This window comes from Coffea eugenioides, unplaced genomic scaffold (assembly GCF_003713205.1).
Source record: "Coffea eugenioides isolate CCC68of unplaced genomic scaffold, Ceug_1.0 ScVebR1_1452;HRSCAF=2299, whole genome shotgun sequence".
NCBI lineage: Eukaryota > Viridiplantae > Streptophyta > Magnoliopsida > Gentianales > Rubiaceae > Coffea > Coffea eugenioides.
Genome location: NW_020861855.1, coordinates 1 through 20730, shown reverse-complemented (window position 1 = coordinate 20730; position 20730 = coordinate 1). Strand labels below are relative to the sequence as shown.

Genomic DNA, 20730 nt, shown 5'->3' with positions numbered 1-20730 from the left:
TTACTTGGTTGCCAAGAAAGATGTCATAGAGATTTTGTGGCTGAAGTGGATTCAAGTTCTTTAGTCATGTTGATTTTTTCTGCTCATTTAGCACGTTGGCCTCTTTGTAACATTATTAGGCACATCAGGTCTCTGTTGGCAGATTTGGGGGTTTCTTAATCACATATTTATCGGCAAGCTAATTCAGCAGCGAATGCGTTAGTCTCGTTAAGATTGACGTCGGACACCGTTTTCTCATCTGAGGCATCTCTACTGCCTATGGTCAGGTCAGTCTTTTTTTTAAATAGGTAGTCTGTCCCTTTTGTTAGACATTCTATTCTATTTAAATGCGTTAGTACTCCTTTCTTTTTTTATTTTTATTCCTGCGGTGGATCTTGTTACTCCCTTTGCCCTAACCCGCTGTTCTATGGTGATTTATCTAATAAAATAGGGGTTAGCGTCCCCCCACCCCCCGGCCGGACAATGGGGTTAGTAAAAAAAAAATTCTATGAATTATGTATTAGTTTTAGTGAGATTTTATAATTATTATTATTATTTTGCTAACGTTGGATTGTAAAATGATCTATAGTGCTATTGTAATTGTAATAGTATTTAAATATATTGAAATTCCATTGTTCGAATTTAAATAGCTTAACTTTGAAGAGAAATGTTTTGATTCGGTGAAACTTATTTGTATTTCTCACTGATGACATGCTTTATGATTATAGAGTTTATATGATTAAAAATTATAAAACGTTAAGATTATTTATTATATAATAGTCAAACTGAAGTTGGATATATTTTTATATACCTTTGAAGTGCTCTTTGAAATTGATATTTTATAAAAAAAAAAAAAAATTTGGCTTAATTCACCATAACTCAAAGGGATGCTTTATCTTTGTAATTATTATTATGATTGGCTTTGATGAATATAATATTCATTAATTGGAGTTTAATACGATTAGTTGTTACAAAAATATGATTGGCAAAGTCCATTAAATTTAATCTTTATTGTAATTTAAATAAATAAATTCCCAACATAAAACTCTTTGTGTACCTTGGTACTCCATTTCCTATTATATTTTGTATTAAAGTTTTTTTATTCAATAGTAACATACAAATATTAAAAAGGTACTCTTAAGGCTTAATTTATTTGTATCCAAAAAACAAAAGACTCATGGTACATTTTAAGAGACTCATAGTACCAATTTATTATGTTTTGTTTCATGTTTGAAGTACTCTCTAAACTTGGATTTTGTAAATAAAATTTGTTCCTCTTTCTTTGGGTAAATAAAAAAAAAGTGAGGAAATTTTCATTTTTGTAATTGCTAGCATGTTTGATATTATTTATTAATGATGAAATGCAGCGCAATTTGGATATTTATTAGAGAAGAGTGTAATTTTGGTATGATAAAAACTAATATCATTTTCTGCTTACAATATTAACCACTAAGATTCACCTTTTTATCATAATTTATAAAAAAAATTTGTTCTTCTTTTTTCGATTTAATTCACCGTAACTCAAGGGAATGTTTTTCATTCTTGTAATTGTTGGCATAATTGATATTAGTTATTGACGAAATGCAATGAATTGATTGTTCTTCTTTGGGTTTAATTCACTAGAATTGCCACAATTTAAGGAATGTCTATTTGTAACTGTTAGTATAATTCTTATTAATTATTAAGAAAATGCAATGTAATATGTCCATTTATTAGTATCAAGGGTAATATTGGTATAAAAAAATTAAGATCAATTTTATTAAACAAAAACGAACAAGATAGAATATCAAACCGATTGTCTACCAAGCTTTCCTCAAACTTGAAGACCAATCACTAGGTTGAGCAACTTCTCTTTGATGAAAGATGATCAACTAGATGTACAATGAAGGGAGCACTTCCTCCTTGCCCTAAGCCTCACTTAGTCAAGCTAAGAAGTTTTACAATCACTCAGATAACCCTCAACAAAGCTACACTAATGAAACTTTCAACCACAAGAGAAATGCTCACAAGAAATTCACACCACTTGGAGAACAAATCTAGCTTTGGAGACTATTTTCTAGCTAAAATATCTCTTAAGATCTTGTATACAAAGTGTGCAAAAGTCCCTATCTGATTCAGAATCGTTTGTATTTAAAGGGAACCAAAAATGGGTTTCATTAATACTTCCAACGGATAGAAGGCAGATGAAGAGTCAGCTAGCCGTTGGGGCTGTCGGACGTCCGACGGCTTAGTCATCGTCTGATCCCATCGTCCGAAAATCAGTCAAGTTGTTGTTCGGACGTTCGATGGGATTTTATCGTCCGAGTTTCACTGTCCGAACGTCGTCCAGAGAGTTATCAAATCTTCGTGGAATTTTTAGGACGTCCGATGAGATTGATGTGCGTCCGAAACATGCGTCCGATCCTTCAGGACGTCCGATGCTTCCTTACGAGCGTCCGACAGAGTCTTGGCAGAGAGTCATCAACACTTTGTGGAATTTTTAGGACGTCCGACACGATCGATGTGCGTCCGAAGAGTACGTCCGATCCATCCGGACGTCCGATACTTCCTCACGAGCGTCCGACAGAATTTCCTTCTTGATGTTCTTCATCCTTTCGGACGTCCGACAGATTCCTTCGGACGTCCGACATGAGTGTCCTGTTTTTGCTTCTTCTTTTGGTTGATTTTCATTTCTTGAACTATTCGTACCTGATTCTTTGATAAGCAAAAAACACTTATATTTGAAAAGAGTTAGATAAACATTTCAAAGTCCTTTGTGATCATCAAAACCAAGAATAACATTGCATGGTTTGATATTACAACTAACATGCATGCTCTGTCAAAGATTAAAATCCCTAATGTTCTGACTGGATATTTGAGATGATAAACGACATCAAAAGTGCCATGTTCAAGTCTCTCTACCTTGGCTCATCCACTCGTCAACCTTGCCATCCACAAGATATGTAGGAGCTAAAGCAAATTGTTCTCTTATATGAATAGGTTTAATTGCTCAAATATTGGAATCTGTTATTCTTAACGTTCAAAAAATATTTCGTCGAGACATCAGAATCTGTTATTTAATGTTCAAATTTTTTTTGTCAAGATCTAGGATTCTGCTATCACTAATGTTTAGAAGAGCTATTAGCCCCTTCAACAACAAGCACTTAATTTTGTTGAATTATATGTCCCTTTTATATACCAAAGAAACAATAATGTCCTTTGAGTGCAAAAGATGATGCTTCAAATTTTGGTTTAGTTAAAAAAAAGAACTGGACTATGATCCAAGAATAAAAGTCTCACATTCAAGTTTAGTTAGTTTGCTGATTAGTAAGTAGGGATAATTTCAAAAACCTCTCCTGAGGTTTCTTCTAATATGTCTTAGCACCCCAAGAATTCTAAAATCTCACTTACCTTCCCTATCAGCTTGACAAGGTTAGATATCCCTTTCAATGGTCATAAATTGATGACATTACCCTTGCATTCTTAATAATTATTTAACCAAAAATCCCAAATTAAAAGAGAATTTTAACCCAAAAACTATAAACAAAAATAGCCAAATAACCATCCAATATTAGTCCATAATCCTCTGTAATTAGATGGTGGTGAGATAGCAAAGATGGTGGTTAAGTTAAATTTACTAATATCAACAGTTGCGAAGGATTTTGGTAAGTAATTTACACCTTAGAAAATTTTGTAGGACTGATTTAAGGAAGTCAAGCGAGGTTTTGAGGAAGTATGTTTTAATACATGATGTATTCCAAATTGTACTTTAAATTAAAATTATCTTTGTTATTTGTGCGGTTTGTATGTAAAGCCTACTATATATATAAGCCAACATTAAAAATATTAATCAAAAAATGATCTCATGACTAAATATCAAAATATTGACTATGTTAAGAATATAAGCAATTTCTAGATATTTTCAGCTTCATCTTTTAGCCTTATTTTAATTTTTATTTCTGATGTAAGTTTCATAAATAGGATAATATAAGGATAGTATTAGAAGAAAAGCAATTTCTCTTTTGCTTTTCCACAAAAGGGGCTAAAATATCACAAAAAGTGTCAATCTGAAAGAGGTAAGTGAGATTTTAAAAACTTGCAGGGCGCTAAGTGATATTATAAGAAACTCGAAGGGAGATTTCTGAAATTATCCCTATTAAGTATTTGTAGCTCTAAAAGAGTTGAAAAAAAATTTAAGAAAGATATAGTGTAAATAATAGTTTATCACTTGGTTGCCATTTTTTTTCACATAAGGTGCATAAAAGAATTCGAGGCTTCTAGATTATATACCTTCCAAAACAAATTTTTTACGATATCCACAATCACGAAGTAAAATGCAGAGATTGTTCAGCAACCAAAAGTCTATTCTAGCACCGCTTCAAATTTGTTACATGCTTTCACAATATTTTGCGAAGAGAAGTTTGTTATCTCCATTTAAAGTGGCAATCATCCTTTGATTTCTTTGTATATTGTTGGCAACTATTCAAGCAAAAAATAGAAAGGATGGTGAAAAAGAAAATCATATTTTCCATCTGGACTAACATTTTCTGACAACGTATTAAAAAATTTTAAATTTTCATCCAGAAAGAGGTTAAATGCATTTTAATACTTGAAAGTTGAAACTATCGGAAATCCAATCAGTTATGAATTTTTAATTTTTTAGAAGATACCAAAATTAAACTTCATCTTAGAAAGAATTTTAAAGGGATAATTTCAGAAACCTCCCTTGAAGTTTTTGACAATTTCACCTACTATCTTTGAGGTTTACAATATTACACTTACCTCCCTTGGCCTTATAAAATGATCATAATAAACTTAACATATCAATATTTTTCATCCAATTAAATAATCCGCTCCTAATCTTGTGCATATGAATGCATTTCACACAATTAGACATTAAATGGAAACCAAAATAAGGTTCACTCAAGGAATAACCAATTATGTTGTAAACACAATTTGAAACATATATATTACAAATTTATTTTAGTTTTGTTTGGAGGATTTACAGATGAGTAGAAGAAGATGTGAATTGAAGGTTTAAGAAGGACGAGAATAGTGTTGGTACTCCAACATTTGAGAAATAGGATGTTATATTAATGCAGTTGTTGAAATTTTTCGGATTTAATAGTGTGATTTTTTCGTTTCATTTGAGGTTTTAGAATTTAGGGATTGATAGTGGTAATGGTCATAGAGATAATGGTACTAATTTGGAATGTGAAAATGTGAAAGGCTTGGAATAGTAGAGATTATGGTTGAAAGTGATTTTGTGATGTTGTATATGTTTCAAATTTTTTTAAGAATTTCATGGGAAAGTAAAATGAACTTCACAATTTTATGAGGGCGTTTTAGATTATTCATTCAAAATTTTGACCACTGAATATTTATTGTTGCCATAATTGTAACTTAAAGGAATGTATGTGTAATTTTTAAAATCTTAAGAAAACTAGGTGAAATTGTCAAAAACCTCAAGGGAGGTTTTTGAAATTATCCCAATTTTAAACAGCCCTTAGAAATTTTGTCTAACGTTTTGTTATAGGATGGGGTTAAATCCACACTTTCACAATCTGAATTCACACCCTTACAACTAAGTTGACCAAACAACCTATAGCATTTATGGAGCTTGGTAGAAACCCTTTCAATAAAAAAGTAAAAAAATGTATAGGGTGTTAATTTGGATTTAAAATTTACATAATTATGAATGGTTTTAAAAGTTCTGACATTTTTTTATTCACTTTGATGGCATTTATTTTTTCCTCTTATTTGGTTGATTTTATCTCTTTTCATCATGTAAGAGGAGATGAGAGATTTTCTTTTTTAAAATTGTGTTAAGAAAATATTTTTACGTTTTTGGCACATTGCACTTCAAAGTTGATTGAAGAATAATTTTAGAAAATACTAGCAGATCCATATATAATTAGGATGATGGTATTAAACAATTTAAATTAATTAAAATTTGTAATTGATTTTTTAAACTTCTCTTGTTGTATGAAAGACAAGTTTTTATATTGAAAGAACTTTTCATAAAACTACTATGGGCTTTATTGTCACTTTAATACTAGGGGTGTGGATTTAGCCCTACCCTTTGTTATATTGACTATGCTACTTCTTTTAAGAATACATAATCAGGCTAACGATGAGGAATAAAATTTCTTAAACAATCTTTTTGAGTTGAATTGGCAACCCCTTTCTTTTTATGCATTTTTAATCTTTACCTTTTGTGGTAGAAAGAGTAAACCCAACCATACTCAAAGAAGGAAAAAAGTGAAATTAAATATGCAATATAAACCCAATTATAATTGGAAAAGAAATGTAATCCCTCCCTTCCAAGATTTAGCAAAGTGACGTTATGCAAAGTGTTTGAACCAATCAAATTGATTCATTTTTAAGAAACACATCACCCAACCAATTCAAAATCCCAATAGTATTCGTAAAACTCTTGTCAATTTTCTCACCATGCAAGTCTATAAATTCACATACCACCAGCTCACAAAAGCATATCATATCCAACCTTCAAATAGCAATACATTATTTTTAGTTTATCATTCTTGATATTTTCTTTCACAAATATATATTGACGACAATGCCTTATTCTTCTTCCCTGAAGAATAAAGCTTTCTGGCTTCTTCTTCTCTTCGTTTCAGGTATTAATCCATAAGAGTTTTCTTCTTCATCTTTTTTTTTTCACAGTTCAAACATGGCTGTTTGTTATTATGTAAATAAATCTTAATTGTAATTAGTATCTGTTACTAGGCATCCCTAGATTCATTTTTTTTTGGCCATGTTTATTATTATGTGAGTAAATTTCGTTGCAATCATCATTAATAAACCTCATCAATTGCTTAGTATAGCTCTATTATCTTGGTTGGTCTTCTGAGTTTTTCGTTTCAATGGTTAACTAAGATAACTTTTCTTTTCTCTTTCTTGGTTTGGCTAATTATTAGTTTTAGAAATCTACAACTGGAAGTTGAATCATTAGTTTGTAGCTTAAAACTAAATTCTGATTTGAACAATCTCTAGTCCTAAGCATGGTAACGAACGCTAGCATGATTCTTACTCCTTTTTTTCTTTTTAAAACAAAGTTTCTCATCAGTTGTTAATGTTACATTACTGAATTATGTGATTCACACGACTTTGTTCGACTTTTTGATTTTATACTTTTCTTGGGTTTTTTTTTTTTTTTTTTGCATCCGTACTTTCATATAAGCATAGATAGTCAAAATTCAAAACTAATAATTTTACGAAATATTCTTCGAAAGGAAAAAATCATATGAGCTTAGAAAGAAAAAAAGATCAGTAGTGTAACAACTAACAAGTAACAATTCGATAATCCAATTCCTTTGTGCCAATCTGCAACAAATTTCCCCTACCTGGAAAAAGAATATTAACCTGTTTATTGTTTTATTGGTAATAATTACCCCTGTAATTGCTGTGCAAACCATAAAGATTACAAAGATTAATGTCCTTAAGAATTTTTCGAGTTTTTATGGCAATGATATTTTTAGTATTTATTACTATCCAGAAAACCAACCTCAATAATTGCATAGCTTGTTTTACTTAAATTTGTGGTAAAGATGAATGGGAAGTCTCTAATCTTTTTTTTTTTTTTTTGGGAAAATTTTGAAGAATTCTTGGCAGGGATAGCATTAGCTGCAGAGGGTACTCAAAAGCAAAATCTTGGGACAGTGATAGGCATTGATCTTGGGACTACATATTCTTGTGTCGGGGTGTATCGAAACGGCAACGTTGAGATCATAGCAAACGACCAAGGAAACAGAATCACCCCATCATGGGTTGCATTCACTGATACTGAGAGGTTGATTGGAGAGGCTGCAAAAAATCAGGCAGCCCTTAACCCTGAATCCACTGTTTTTGATGTTAAGAGGTTTATTGGACGAAAGTTCAATGATCCTGAGGTTCAAATGGATATGAAACTGTTACCTTGTAAGGTTGCTAACAAAGATGGGAAGCCTTATATTGATGTTAAGATGAAAAATGGTGAGATGAAGTTGTTAAGTCCTGAGGAAGTCAGTGCTATGGTGCTGCAAAGGATGAAGGAAACAGCTGAATCTTATTTGGGAAAAGAAGTTAAGAACGCAATTATTATGTTCCAGGTACATTATCAATTTCAGATACTTCGAATTCCGCCCGTTTTAGTCCACAAGAATCAAAAGATCAGTATAAACAAGAACAGTTAAAGTTGGTTTTTTAATCTCATTACAATTGACTGTGTATTTTGTGTTTGCAGCTTATTTCAATGATGCACAAAGGCAGGCTACAAAAGATGCAGGAACAATTGCAGGGCTAAACGTTGTTCGGATTATTAACGAGCCAACAGCAGCTGCAATTGCTTATGGTCTTGATAAGCAAGAAAAGGAAAGGAATATTCTAGTTTTTGATCTTGGTGGTGGTACTTTTGATGTTAGCATATTAGCTCTTGATGGAGGTGTTTTTGAGGTTCTTTCCACCAATGGCAACACTCATCTGGGAGGAGAAGATTTTGATCAGAGAGTAATAGACTATTTTGTGAAATTGATTAAGAAGAAATACAACAAAGATATCAGCAATGATAAGAAGGCTCTTGGGAAGCTCAGAAAGGAATGTGAGAGAGCTAAGAGGGCCTTGAGTAACCAGCACCAAGTGCGCGTTGAGATTCAGTCACTCTTCGATGGAATTGACTTCTCCGAGCCACTAACAAGGGCAAGATTTGAAGAACTGAACATGGATTTATTTAAAAAGACCATGGCACCAGTGAAGCAAGCCTTGAAGGACGCAGGCTTGAAGAAGACTGACATTGATGAAATTGTATTGGTTGGAGGGAGCACTCGGATCCCCAAGGTGCAACAACTGTTGAAGGATTTCTTTGACGGGAAAGAACCAAGCAAGGGGATCAATCCAGATGAGGCTGTAGCCCATGGGGCTGCGGTTCAAGGCGCAATCCTCGGTGGCCATGGTGGTGAAGAAACTAAAGGCAAGTGATTCTTATAGAGCTCTTCGTTTAAAGAACCATTGTTCAAATTTAATTGGTTTAATTTTGGGAATGAAACTGAATATGACATCCATTTGGTTCTGTATTTTGTTTTCTGTAGATGTACTTGTCATTGATGTTACTCCCTTGAGTCTGGGCATTGAAACTGTTGGTGGAGTCATGACAAAATTGATTCCAAGAAACAGCGGCATTCCAACCAAGAAGTCTCAGATCTTCACAACTTATCAAGATCAGCAAACCACAGTTTCAATCAGGGTAATGGCAAAATACGGATCACTATACTGAGTAATTAATTGGAAGATATCTTTAATTTGCTCTATAAATAGCACTAACAAGAAAAAAATTCCTTGCTGGAAAATTGTAGGTTTATCGAGGTGAAAGGAGCTTAACAAAAGATTGTCATGAGCTAGCAAAGTTCGACCTGTCTGGCATTCCACCTGCTCCAAGGTAACACAATCTCTTAGATCATCTGAATCGTCAAAATTTTTCTGTTTAAATAATGCAACAAACTGAAAATCAATTGATGATGATGCAAAGTATCATTGATTTTATTGCAAGCTGGATATGAACTACCTAAATAACGTTTATCGTGGTGTTGTAGGGGAGTGCCCCAAATTGAGGTCATGTTTGAGGTGGACGCGAATGGCATACTACAAGTAACTGCAATAGACAAGGCAGCCAAGAAATCGAACTCAATTACCATCAGCAACGAGAAAGGGAGTCTCACACGGGAGGAGATTGATAGGATGGTAAAGGAAACAGAAGAGTTCGCAGATCAGGATAAGGAGGTGCAGGAGAAGATTGATTCTAGAAACAAACTCGAGAGCTACACTTACAACATGAAAAGCACCATCAGGGATGATGACAAGCTTGCAGCCAAAATTGATTCTGATGACAAAGAGAGCATTGAGACAACATTGAAGGAAGCACTTGAATGGTTGGATGAAAATCAAAATGCAGAGAAGGTAGGCTACGATGAGAAGATGGCAGAGTTGGAAGCTGTGTTCAATCCTATCATAAGAAGGGGGAAGCTCTGCTGATTCAGAAGATGAACCCCATGATGAGTTATGAATTGTAGTTCAGGTGTTGCGAATTGTTGCATCTATCACCAAGTTATAATAGCATTCAGCTGCTAGGGCAAGGGGCAGGTTCAGGTGGGCTTCGGTCAGTTGTTTCCACCACAGCCAAATCTTATAACAAGGACGTCAAACTTAGACAGCATGATCGGTTAACATTTTCTTCTGAAATTTTCTTACTTATTCAATTAGAGATTTTCGTTTGGATCACAATCAGTTGTTTCAATTACAATTTGAAATTATGGCTTCCATTTTCTGATCTTTTTATTAAGAATAGGTTGAAGTTTTGGCGTTCTACAAAGCCAAAAACTAAAACAAGTAAAGAAACAAAAAGATACCGAGTCTCAAAATAATCGCGAGTTTATATACATGTAGTTTATGTTCAACTATAAAACAGGTCTTGGGTTTCGAAAGAAAGAAACATCGCCTCTGGGGGAGTTGGGTTCTCGTGGGCTTAGCAGCAGGCTCCCCCGTTGTGGAGGTTTGGGGTGTCATTCCCTGAGATGTATCCCACATCGGGGTTGGGAGGGTTTGGGTTGGTAGTTATAAGTCTCCTGTGGGATCTCAAAGGATACCGGCTTTTGGGGTTCTCTCGGGGTTTAGGTTTGTAAAAATTGACGTAAGCTCTTTGGGTTTCGAAAGGAAAACTATAAAACAGGTCTTTCTTTTCTTTTATTATTTGTTAATTTTTTTTTTGATGAAGAGTTAATAGACTGGTCAAATCTAACAAAAAAATTATGAAAAGTTTGAAATGCATAGCTAATAAAATCGATTCAATTGGCATTTACATAATTGGAATATTACATCTATTGAGGAGTAGATAAAGAATTCATCAAAAGTTGTTCTTATTTGCTAAAGAAAAGTTAAATCATACCGTTCAAATTAGGGAAAATCATTGAAGTAAAAAGCCCTGTTTTTGGTCTCTCACACTTGCAAATAGGCCATTTTTGGTCATTCACATATAGAAAGATGGAAAATCATCCCTCACATTTGCAATATGAATAAAATTGAATTATCTATATATTTTATATTTTATATAATTAAGATATATTTATGATGTCATTAATTACACCATCTTTGGTTAGTATTTCGTCTAAATAATGCAAACCTTAATTATGTATCAAAAAATTTCGGGGGTAATATGGGATCAACAGATCGTTTCCCTCCAAATAAGAGGACTCGTGCTAGCACCTAATCCCTTTCCCCAAATAAAACCCAATTCTGAATTCAAATAGTGTTTTGAAACTCACGCTAGACACTAACTTGGTTGAAATCATGGTCAAAAGACAGTGGACTTTACTGGTTGAGTTAGGGTCTAAAAATTAGAGAAATCGAATGATGTAATAATAACATCATAGATACGGTTTAATTATGTAAAATAAAATTATATAACTAAAGGTTTAATAAAATATATTTGTAATAAATGTGAGGAACCATTTCTATCTTTCCATATGTGAGGGAACAAAAAATAACGTTTTATAAATGTGAGAGACCATTTTACATCTTTTCATATATGATGGACCAAAAAAGGACTTGTTACAAATATGAGGGACAATTTCATTGATTTTCCCGTTCAAGTAAACAACGAATTATGCTATTACTTCGCTGTTTTTCTTTCTTTTTTTTTTTTAAGATACAATGTACAATGTAAAATTGTAAAGATACAACGTCCGAATATACATTTTGAAATCAGTGACCTCAAACTTTTTTTTTTAACTGTAAGTGTATATAAGATTTACTCTTATAAAGATTAATTTTTCCTACACTAATAGTGTATACACTATCAGCATTAGATGAAAGACAACTATATAAAATTTAAATTTGAAATTTAACTTTTATACACATATCATGAATCAAACGATGATAGTATATACACTATCAGTGTATATAAGATTTACTCTTGTAAGGATTAATTTTTCCTACACTAACAGTGTATACACTATCACCATTTAATTTATGATATGTGTATAAGAGTAAAATCTTATATACACTGACAATGTATGAACTATCACCAATTAATTTATATTGATAATGGTCCAAGCCGGGCTCCCAATTATTTGCGGCTAAGTGGGCCGATTTTGGGTTAGTCCGGCCCTATTAACAATCCTATTTCTCGGTAACCGCCTACACGGTGCCTTAATAGAAATTTTTTGCCCTCCATTCCCAAATTTCCCAATTCTGCAATTTCCTAAACCCTAGAAATCATTTTCGACGTCGATTCTCCTCTCTTCTGAGAAGATGGCGACAATCAGCTTAAGGAAGGGCAACACAAGGCTTCCACCAGAGGTGAACAGAGTTCTCTACGTCCGAAACCTTCCGTTCAACATCACCAGCGAGGAAATGTACAATATATTCGGGAAATACGGCGCCATCCGGCAGATTCGAATCGGCACGAACAAGGATACTCGCGGCACCGCTTTCGTTGTTTATGAAGATATCTATGATGCTAAAACCGCCGTCGACCACTTGTCTGGCTTCAATGTCGCCAACAGATACCTCATCGTTCTCTACTATCAGCAAGCTAAGATGAGCAAGAAGTTTGATCAGAAGAAGAAAGAAGAAGAGATTATTAAGTTGCAAGAGAAGTATGGGGTTGGTCTGGCCGCTAAAGATAAGTAGACAGCCGAATTAGCTTTTCTTCCTTGTAATTTAGGGTTTTTACGGAATTGATGTACTTTTTTTTGGGGAGTGGGGGGGTGGGTGGGTGTGGTGGTTGGGTGAATCACTGTTATCTGGTGTTTCTGTTAATGTGATATTTGTATTACAATTTTCTGGATATGATACTGAATTTCTTGGTGTCTATATTTGAATCACCCAGTGCTATATATGGTATAGTTAAATATATATATATATATATCTGATAAAATTTTATTTGTTCGTAGAGTAACTAAGCTTGATATACGCTCTTGAAGAATTATATGCAGAGCGAGATCATCAAGCACGGTAAAGAAAGTTTCAGAGATATGTAATCAATCCCAAAAAAATTTTTTTAAAAAAATCTAATCATCTGTACAAATAATTGGTGGTTTGAATGTGCAGCTTGTACTTTTGCTTCTTGGATTATGACTAAGTTTTATGGTTAAAATTGTGTTGCTGGTGTTGATTGTTGTTTTGTCGCTTTTAGTAGAGAGAGAAATGTTTTGCAAGATTAGTTGTTTGGCAGTTATGAAGCAAATACCAAGATGCATTCAGGGCTCTTGGGATAACCTATGACTGCAGAAGAGTGCTTGAGATGATGATGAAAAACCTGTACAAAAGGGGGAAGGTATCATCAGCATTTCAGGTTTTAAAACTAATGGAGAAACAGGGTCGCTACAAGAGCTTGTAGCCATAAAACTCTGATTTTGCACTCGGGGAAGCAAAAGTTGAATATTTGAACTTGTGGACTGACAGATGAGGTGAGAGAGAGGTGTTTTTAACTATATTTTAACTTACAACACTGTAACAAGTTGCTTTTGTGAAGTGGGAAGAATAGAAGAAGCTACTTCTCCTTTAGAGGACATGTTATGAATACAGCTCCCAAGTATTAACTTGTTCAAGTTGTTTATATAAGCCTGTTGCAAAGTTGGTAAATTTATGCTCACTCAATAAAATGATTGCTTATGGGTATGGGTTTGATCCTAGGTGGTTTATGCCAGTGGTTGATGCATTAACATGCATATAGCTGCAGAAGACAGGGTGATAAACAAGGTTTTCTAGCAGCCGGGCTGATAAATTTGAATGGTGATGTCTGTCATGGTGTTGGCTTCTATGATGCTTGCACTTTAAATCTTTGGCCTAATCTAGTTTTTATAGTATTGCTGCTGGAATTGGGATGTTTTGCAAGGGATTAACCCCTTGACTAAGCAGTCCATTTCTTCCCATCTCCCAGACGCCGTTTTTGGTTGAGGGTGATGGCAGCATTATTTGTTACCCAAGTGCAGAAGGCAAAGTCAAATCTCTTCTGCCTGGTTTGTGTTTTGCAAGTCCTCAAAGCAGCCTTGGTTTAGGAATCAGGAATGGAATAAGCACCTTCTTCTGGATAGTCTTTCTGTTCACGTAGCGGCTGCTCAAACTCCTTGCTTCTGCCTGATAAATTTTTTCATTGTATGAGGTATTAGCATTGTCTCCAGGTTCTTCTTTTGCGCTAAATGAGGAGAGATCATCTCTTCTTACATTATCAAGTCTCTGCTGCCATTTGAGGTAATGAATATTAGTGGGCTATTGGTGGAACTAAGACACCTATTGCAATTTGATGCGACTGCCAAAAACCAGATCCGAGCTGAGCTGTAGTGAGCCCGGCTGTTCGGGCGTAGCCGACCTGAGGGCGGATCGAGCTAAGGGTCCTGAAAAGAGAGAACGGACACGGGACAGAAGTCCCCGGAATAGCTCCGACGGACAAGTTAGTAGAGCCTTTTAGTAGGGTAGTAGTAGAGAGTACTTATGTGGGCGTACCTTGCGTAGTCTTGGTAGCGTAATATATATAGGACCGGACGGGTGGTAGTTTCCTTATGGAGGTCAAAGTCCCCTTAGGGTTCGGAGTCTTCTTAGGGTTTTATGCAGCGGCCCTTAAATGTTCGGAGGCGGCGGCCCACCATGGAAGGCCCCTGATATGGCCGAGCTGGTTCCCTTATGCCGAGCTGGGCCGAGCCAGCCGCGAAGGTTGTGTGGCCGATCTAGTGTGCGCAGTCTGCCGAGGTGACATATGTCACACGTGGATTTGCCCCACTACACTAGCCCCCCTTGTGTCTAGGGTCACCGAGGGGTCGCGTGAGTCTAGACCAAATTACGAAGCGCCAGGTCGGCTGGGCGTGGAACCCACGATCCCATGATTACACCCTTCACCAGTAACTGCCACGTCTTTTGTGGTAACCGTCGTTCCATGAGTCACGTCCTCCAAGAAATGAGAGCTGTCAGCTCAACCGTCTCCCAAGACGGCGGTTTCAGCAATAAATTTTGAATTTTCCCTTCGGGACTCTTCGTCTTCCCGCCCTGGTGGCCTATAAATAGGCCCCACCAGACGTCATTTTCACACTTCTTCTCTCATTTCTTCTCCTTCCAAAATTTAACCAGCTCGCTCCACGCTTAGTGAAGACATCCGAGAGTAGCGCCTCCCTCTAAGCATTCATCAGCTTCTCCTTCTAGCACTCCTCAGCTCTTCCTTCTAAGCACTAGTAAGTCCTCTTTTCCCTTTTATGTCTTCTTCGTCCACTCAGTCAGACATTACTAGCTCGGCCCCTAGGCGTAGAGTAGCCCGACCTGCCCCTATAGAAATAATTTCCTCCTCTAGTTCTTCTTCTTCCAGTTCGTCTGGGTCCGAATTCCTCCCTTCCCCAGTACATTCTCCATCCTTAAACATGGACCAACCAGCTCGGCATGACGCTGGGGCCGCTATTCCAGGGATTCCCCTGGAGGTGGCCCCAGCTCGCGCCAGGGCAGGACCCTCCAGGGGCCCAGATGTCGACTTCGGGGAAGTCGAGATTATTCCCCCTCTCCTGGACCAGGGGGATGTTGACGAACTGGTGGGGAGGTATGACATCCCCCCTCAGTTCGAGGCTAGGGCTGCCCAGCCAGGGCAATACGCTTGCCGACCTCCTGACGAGTACGTAGCCATATACAGGGACCAGCTCGTGGCTGGTCTCCGCCTCCCCATCCCTCAATTCCTTTACCAGATCCTTACCTTCTGGGGGATTCGGATAACCCAGCTCGTTCCCAACGCCATTAGGTCGATCTTAGGCTTTTTGGTCTTGTGCCGCATCCTTGAGATTCCCTACTCCCTGGACCTGTTCAGGTCGTTCTTCCAAATGAAAGTGAGCGGCCTAGTCCATGGGTGGTTCTACTTTGCTCGTAGGAGCGGTGGGGAGCTTCCCACCCGCGAGCTGTTCTCTCATGCCCCTTCCTCCATCAAAGGTTGGAAGGGCCAGTTCTTCTATGTGAAGAACATAGAGTTTCCCCCTTTGACCTGGAGGGAGGAGACCCAGGTATCTGACCCCATTCCCTTACCTCTTCCAGCGGCCAAGCTAGACCGCTTGGTCAGCTCGACTGCTCGGCTATCGGTGAAAGAATTTAGCAACGCCCAGTTACGGTCGGCGGGGCTGATTCGAGCAGAGGTGAACGACCTTGCACCCGACCTCCGACCCCTCACTCCCGAGGAGCTGACAGCTTGTAAATCCTTGATCCTCCTTTTTCTTTTATGAGCTCTACAATCTTATGCGAGCTTACCCTTTTCCTGTCTTGTAGTGAAAAGATTTTCTCAACTGCTGAGCATCAGAGGAACTGGGGGCTCCAGCAGCTCGGCCCAGGAGCCTTCTACCGCCCCTGGCAGCACTGCTCCCCTACCTCCACCAGGGCCCACAGCTCAAGCAGCAGCAGCTATTCCCGGGGAGGAGCCCAAAAAGAAAAGGAAGAAGACGGTGGCGAAGAGGGCTCGGACCGAAGAGACTTCTTCTACTGCTCAGACACCGCCGCTGGACGCCCCCCTGGGCCACTACGGGGGGAACTCGGCTGAGCAACAAGCCTCGTCAGAGACGCCATCCTCCATGTGGCGCACAAGGAATGTGATCCCCTTGAAGCCTCCCTCCGAGCCAAGCACGCACCCACACCTCCTGCATTTCTGCCCGAAGTGGGGGCTGTCCCTGAACGATCGAGCTCAATTCCCGGAAGCTGCTCGGGAACTCATCAGGGGCTCGGTGCTCCCCCGCGACCATCACTTTATCCAGCTCGCATCCACCTCCGAGCTGCTGGAGCACTACTACTTGAGTGCAGCTCAGGTAGCTTCTCAACTACTTAGTATTTTATCAGTCTCTTTAGTCCGTAGATTTCTCACTGTTGGACCTGCAGCTCAACGTCGCTGGTGCCGAGCTGGCTCAGCGATATGAAAACATGGGGGAGAATCTCTCCCAGGCTGACGCGGCCAAGAACAGGTTGTCCAGTCAGCTTGAGGCGACCGAGGCAGAGCTGGAGGCAACGAAGAAGCAGCTCGCCGAATCCCAGACTGCCTGCGAGCTGGAAAAGAAAAAGACCGCCGAGCTGACTACCCAGTTAGAGGTTGAGCAGAAGAAATCAGCCGAACTAATAGAGACGGCGAGGGCGGAAGGGCGCCAGCTAGGCGTTCAAGAATTTAAGAAGTCCGAGATCTTTATGAACGATCTGGCCATCCTGAATGGCCCCATCCTGCAACTCGGCTACACCAAGGCCATGGCGGATGTTCAGTCCTTGAACTTGCCGGGCTTTGATCTGAGCAGATGGCCTGATTACAATCCCCAGGCCGCCCATCAGATTGACAGGCTTGTCACGGGCTACTCCAACGGGCGTGACCTGGCTACCTTGGTCGCCGACCCTACACTGCCCGCGACCTTCCCCGAGCCAGAGCAAGAACAGCAAGGGGAGAACTAGAAAGATAGCGCCTTAGATAGGTCTATTAGGCTAGGGCAAGGACCGAGCTGGCCAGCTCGCTTTTGTATGGCCCACCTTATGTATGTCCTTTTTGAAATGGAATAGATAGCCTCTTTTCCTATCCAATACTTGTAAAAATTCTCTATTTATTCAAAAGCTTTGAATACATTATAATCCTCAGTACTGAACTAATGAAGTGAAGAACAGACCTGTCCAGCTGACTACTTCAACTCGGGCAGGATACTAAAGAAAAGCCTCAAATTTGAGTTGTGCCAGTCCAGGCCGAGCGAACTAATAAAGTGAACTGATAAAGTGAACTAATAAAACGAAGAACAGACCTGTCCAGCTGACCACTTCAACTCGGGCGGGATACTAAAGAAAAAGCCTTAGATTTGAGTTGTGCCAGGTGCGCGGGACTTCGCTTCCATCCGAGCGAGCTAGCTTACAATAACCTGCCCGGTCAGCTTCCCTTACCACATAGGGACCTTCCCAGTTGGGGTCTAACTTACCCGTGCCCCAGCTCGGCTCACGGAATTCTTGCGTAACACCAGGTCCCCTGTCTTGAAAGAAATGTGTCTCACCTTGGTATTGTAGTAGCGTGCGACCGGCCCTTATACTTAGCCATCCTTATAGCCGCATCTCCTCCTCATTATTCTGAGCCACAAAGTGTTGCACCCTACCCGAGGGTGTAACATCCCGAATATTAGGAGGTTGTTTGTGAAGAAAATATTAAAGTGTATTTCTTTGGGTTGATTTAAAACCTTATTTTGGTTTAAAAGACTAGAAACCCTAATATTGTAGCCAAAAACCCTAGTTTACTTGTGACTAACCGGTTTTCCTAAATGTCTCATATTTTAATTGAAACCCTAATTTTAATTACTGGAATTGGAAAATTCCTCACGTTTTCTTAAAAATTTCTTTTTATTTGAAGATTATCATTTATTAAAGCCCTACTATCCAATTATTCCATGATAAGTGTAAATAAACCTAGAAAATAAGGTTTTACGCTTTGGTTTCAAGTTTGGAGTAAAATTAGGGTTTTCGCGATTTTTCGCCGGATGAATTTTCGGTACAGAGTAAGGATTAAATTTGGAGATTAAAAGTGACTTTTAAGTGAAAAATAATATGTGAGTAGTAGCAGTAATATAAGGTTAGTGAATGGGAAGTAAAAACCCTAGTACGTGAGTTTTTAAGAAAAACGGCGCGAACCGGCGGGTCCCGCGCACTACCGTTTGAACGCACCACTGGACCACCACTTTCTTGCACCACAAGCTTATTGATATTTGAGCCAAAATATCTTCTTATATTACAGCTAAGGGGACCGAAATTTGTGGCTTATAAGTAAGGGGAAGAAAGAGAAAAATTAGTGGCTAAGAATTGTCCAAGTGTTAGCCAAATTGTGGTCTTAATTAACTCTAACCTTCTTACTCCTTATAAGACAAAAATCAGCTTCATTTCTCTTCATTTTCTGCTGCCAAGAGCCGAGAGAGAGAGAGAGTAAGAATAAGAGAGGAAAAACAAAACTCTTCTCCATTTCTTCTTCAATCCACCAACAAAGTGAGAAATCAAACAAAAGAAACCGATTAATCTTGTCTTTGAGTGGTTAGTTAGTGTTTGGTGGTGAAAGTTTGGAAAAGGAAAGCTTGGGGATGCTTTTAGAGACTTCTAACCAAGGTAAGAGAACTCATCTCTCTAAGTTTTGCTTTTGATTTTGTTAAATTAAGTTAGTAGTTTGATTATAGTGGTGGAATCATGGATGATTAGCATGATTTAGAGGTTTTCCCCAATTTATTTGATGAACTAGGGGTTCTGATTTTCTGCTCAATGTGATGTATGATGTGTAAATGTTGCAATTAAGGTTATATAAGGTTGTTTAGTGGTGATTAGAACCAGAAATTTAAGGAAATTACACTTAGAGCTAAAAATTCCAGATTTCTGGAAAATTTCCCAAGCATTCTGTCCGAAATTGTACCTATATGTTAGAGGCCGAATTGGCCTTTGGTCAAAGAAGGAAAGTTGTAGAGAATGGCATTTTATAGGTGCCTGTAAAATTTCAGCTCAATCGGAGCAACGGAGGTCGTGAAAAGTCCAAAATACCCTTGCTGTTTTAAGAATTTCCCAGCAGTCCGTTTCTTCAGTTCAGTCCAGTTTATCACGATTTTTGATCAGGATCCATTCTGATTTAGCTCTGGGCCAAAACATAAAAGTTGTAGTGTTCTGAAGTAGCTTTAAAATGCCTCAAAGAAAACCTGATTCGGACTTGTGTACACTGAGTTAGGTCCGCTACAGCATAATGCGTTTAAACAGCCGATGAATTGGTTTCTGGTTTAGTAGTCTGAGATTTTTACTAAGTTACATTAGGAAATGGACTAAGTGACCTTCATAAATGTTGTAGCTTTGTGTCTTAGCTTCGAAATGGCACAGGTTTCGTATTAATCCGATAAGTGTAGCCTTGGATAAGTTATTTCCGCTTGTATACGTCAAATCTGTCTTGTGCCACATTGAATTTCTGCACTTGTACTTGATGCGGTTCTTGTTGTTATGATATTGTGAGCCTATGGAACGGCTCTTGACATAAATTACTGATATGTATGTTGTTGGGCTGTTGTTGAAGAAAAATAATGAAGCCTAAATGGCTGGAAAATTAGGTAAACACAAAGGGCATGCTGCCCAAATTTACGCTCGAGGACTATATAAATACACTTGCGACTTGGGTCGAGTTGATATGAATAGTACTTGAACCATCTAGGGTACTTGAGTTTTCTTGTTCGAGGTATATAAGTAAGGACTTGGCCGAACTTGTACCCTTGAGAAATGAAATAATGATTGCTCAAAGTACGTTTTCCCTTGTACTTTCGACTCGCATGACCATTTCAAGTATAAATGTTACAAAGTTTTATCATTTAAAAAGTGAGAGAGTATCTCACGAGTATTCTCCAAGTGAATTTCAATTTCTTGATTCTTATTGAACGAAACGTCTAAGTTTCGAACTCTAGTCATGTTTCAAAGTTCTCAAATTGAGTTTTATCGCAGATTTGGACTCCGAACTCGGAGTATAACCTGAAAGTGACCAGTAGCACTATATCTTTTGGGTGAGTGCTTTCAAATACCGAATTGCACTAGATACTTGAACTTGATACATGACTAATATGAGTACATGTTATATACGTGAATTGATAGGGCAAGAGTGTACTTTATCGCACTTGCCCTTACGTGATATACTTGTTTATTGTTGCAATTGACTTGATATACTTGTTTATGATGCGCGCACTTCCTGGAATTCCAGAAACCCTGTGGCGAGTTACTCTAGTCGAGCCGGCAAGGGCTTGGTCGATT

General features: G+C 38.0%; 1 protein-coding gene and 1 pseudogene across 1 annotated transcript; both read left to right on the top strand.

Annotated features, from left to right (window-relative positions):
- Positions 1-6390: 6390 nt before the first annotated feature.
- On the top strand, positions 6391-10015 carry LOC113755367 (annotated as a pseudogene).
- Positions 10016-12161: 2146 nt separating this feature from the next.
- Positions 12162-12640, top strand: LOC113755366 (splicing factor 3B subunit 6-like protein). The gene has a single exon (XM_027299386.1). The coding sequence runs from the start codon at positions 12259-12261 to the stop codon at positions 12637-12639; it is 381 nt and encodes a 126-aa protein (XP_027155187.1). The 5' UTR covers positions 12162-12258; the 3' UTR covers position 12640.
- The last annotated feature ends 8090 nt before the right edge of the window (positions 12641-20730 follow it).

Coding starts and splice junctions, on each gene's coding strand:
- LOC113755366 (XM_027299386.1), top strand. CDS start 12,259: ATGGCGACAATCAGCTTAAGGAAGGGCAACACAAGGCTTCCACCAGAG.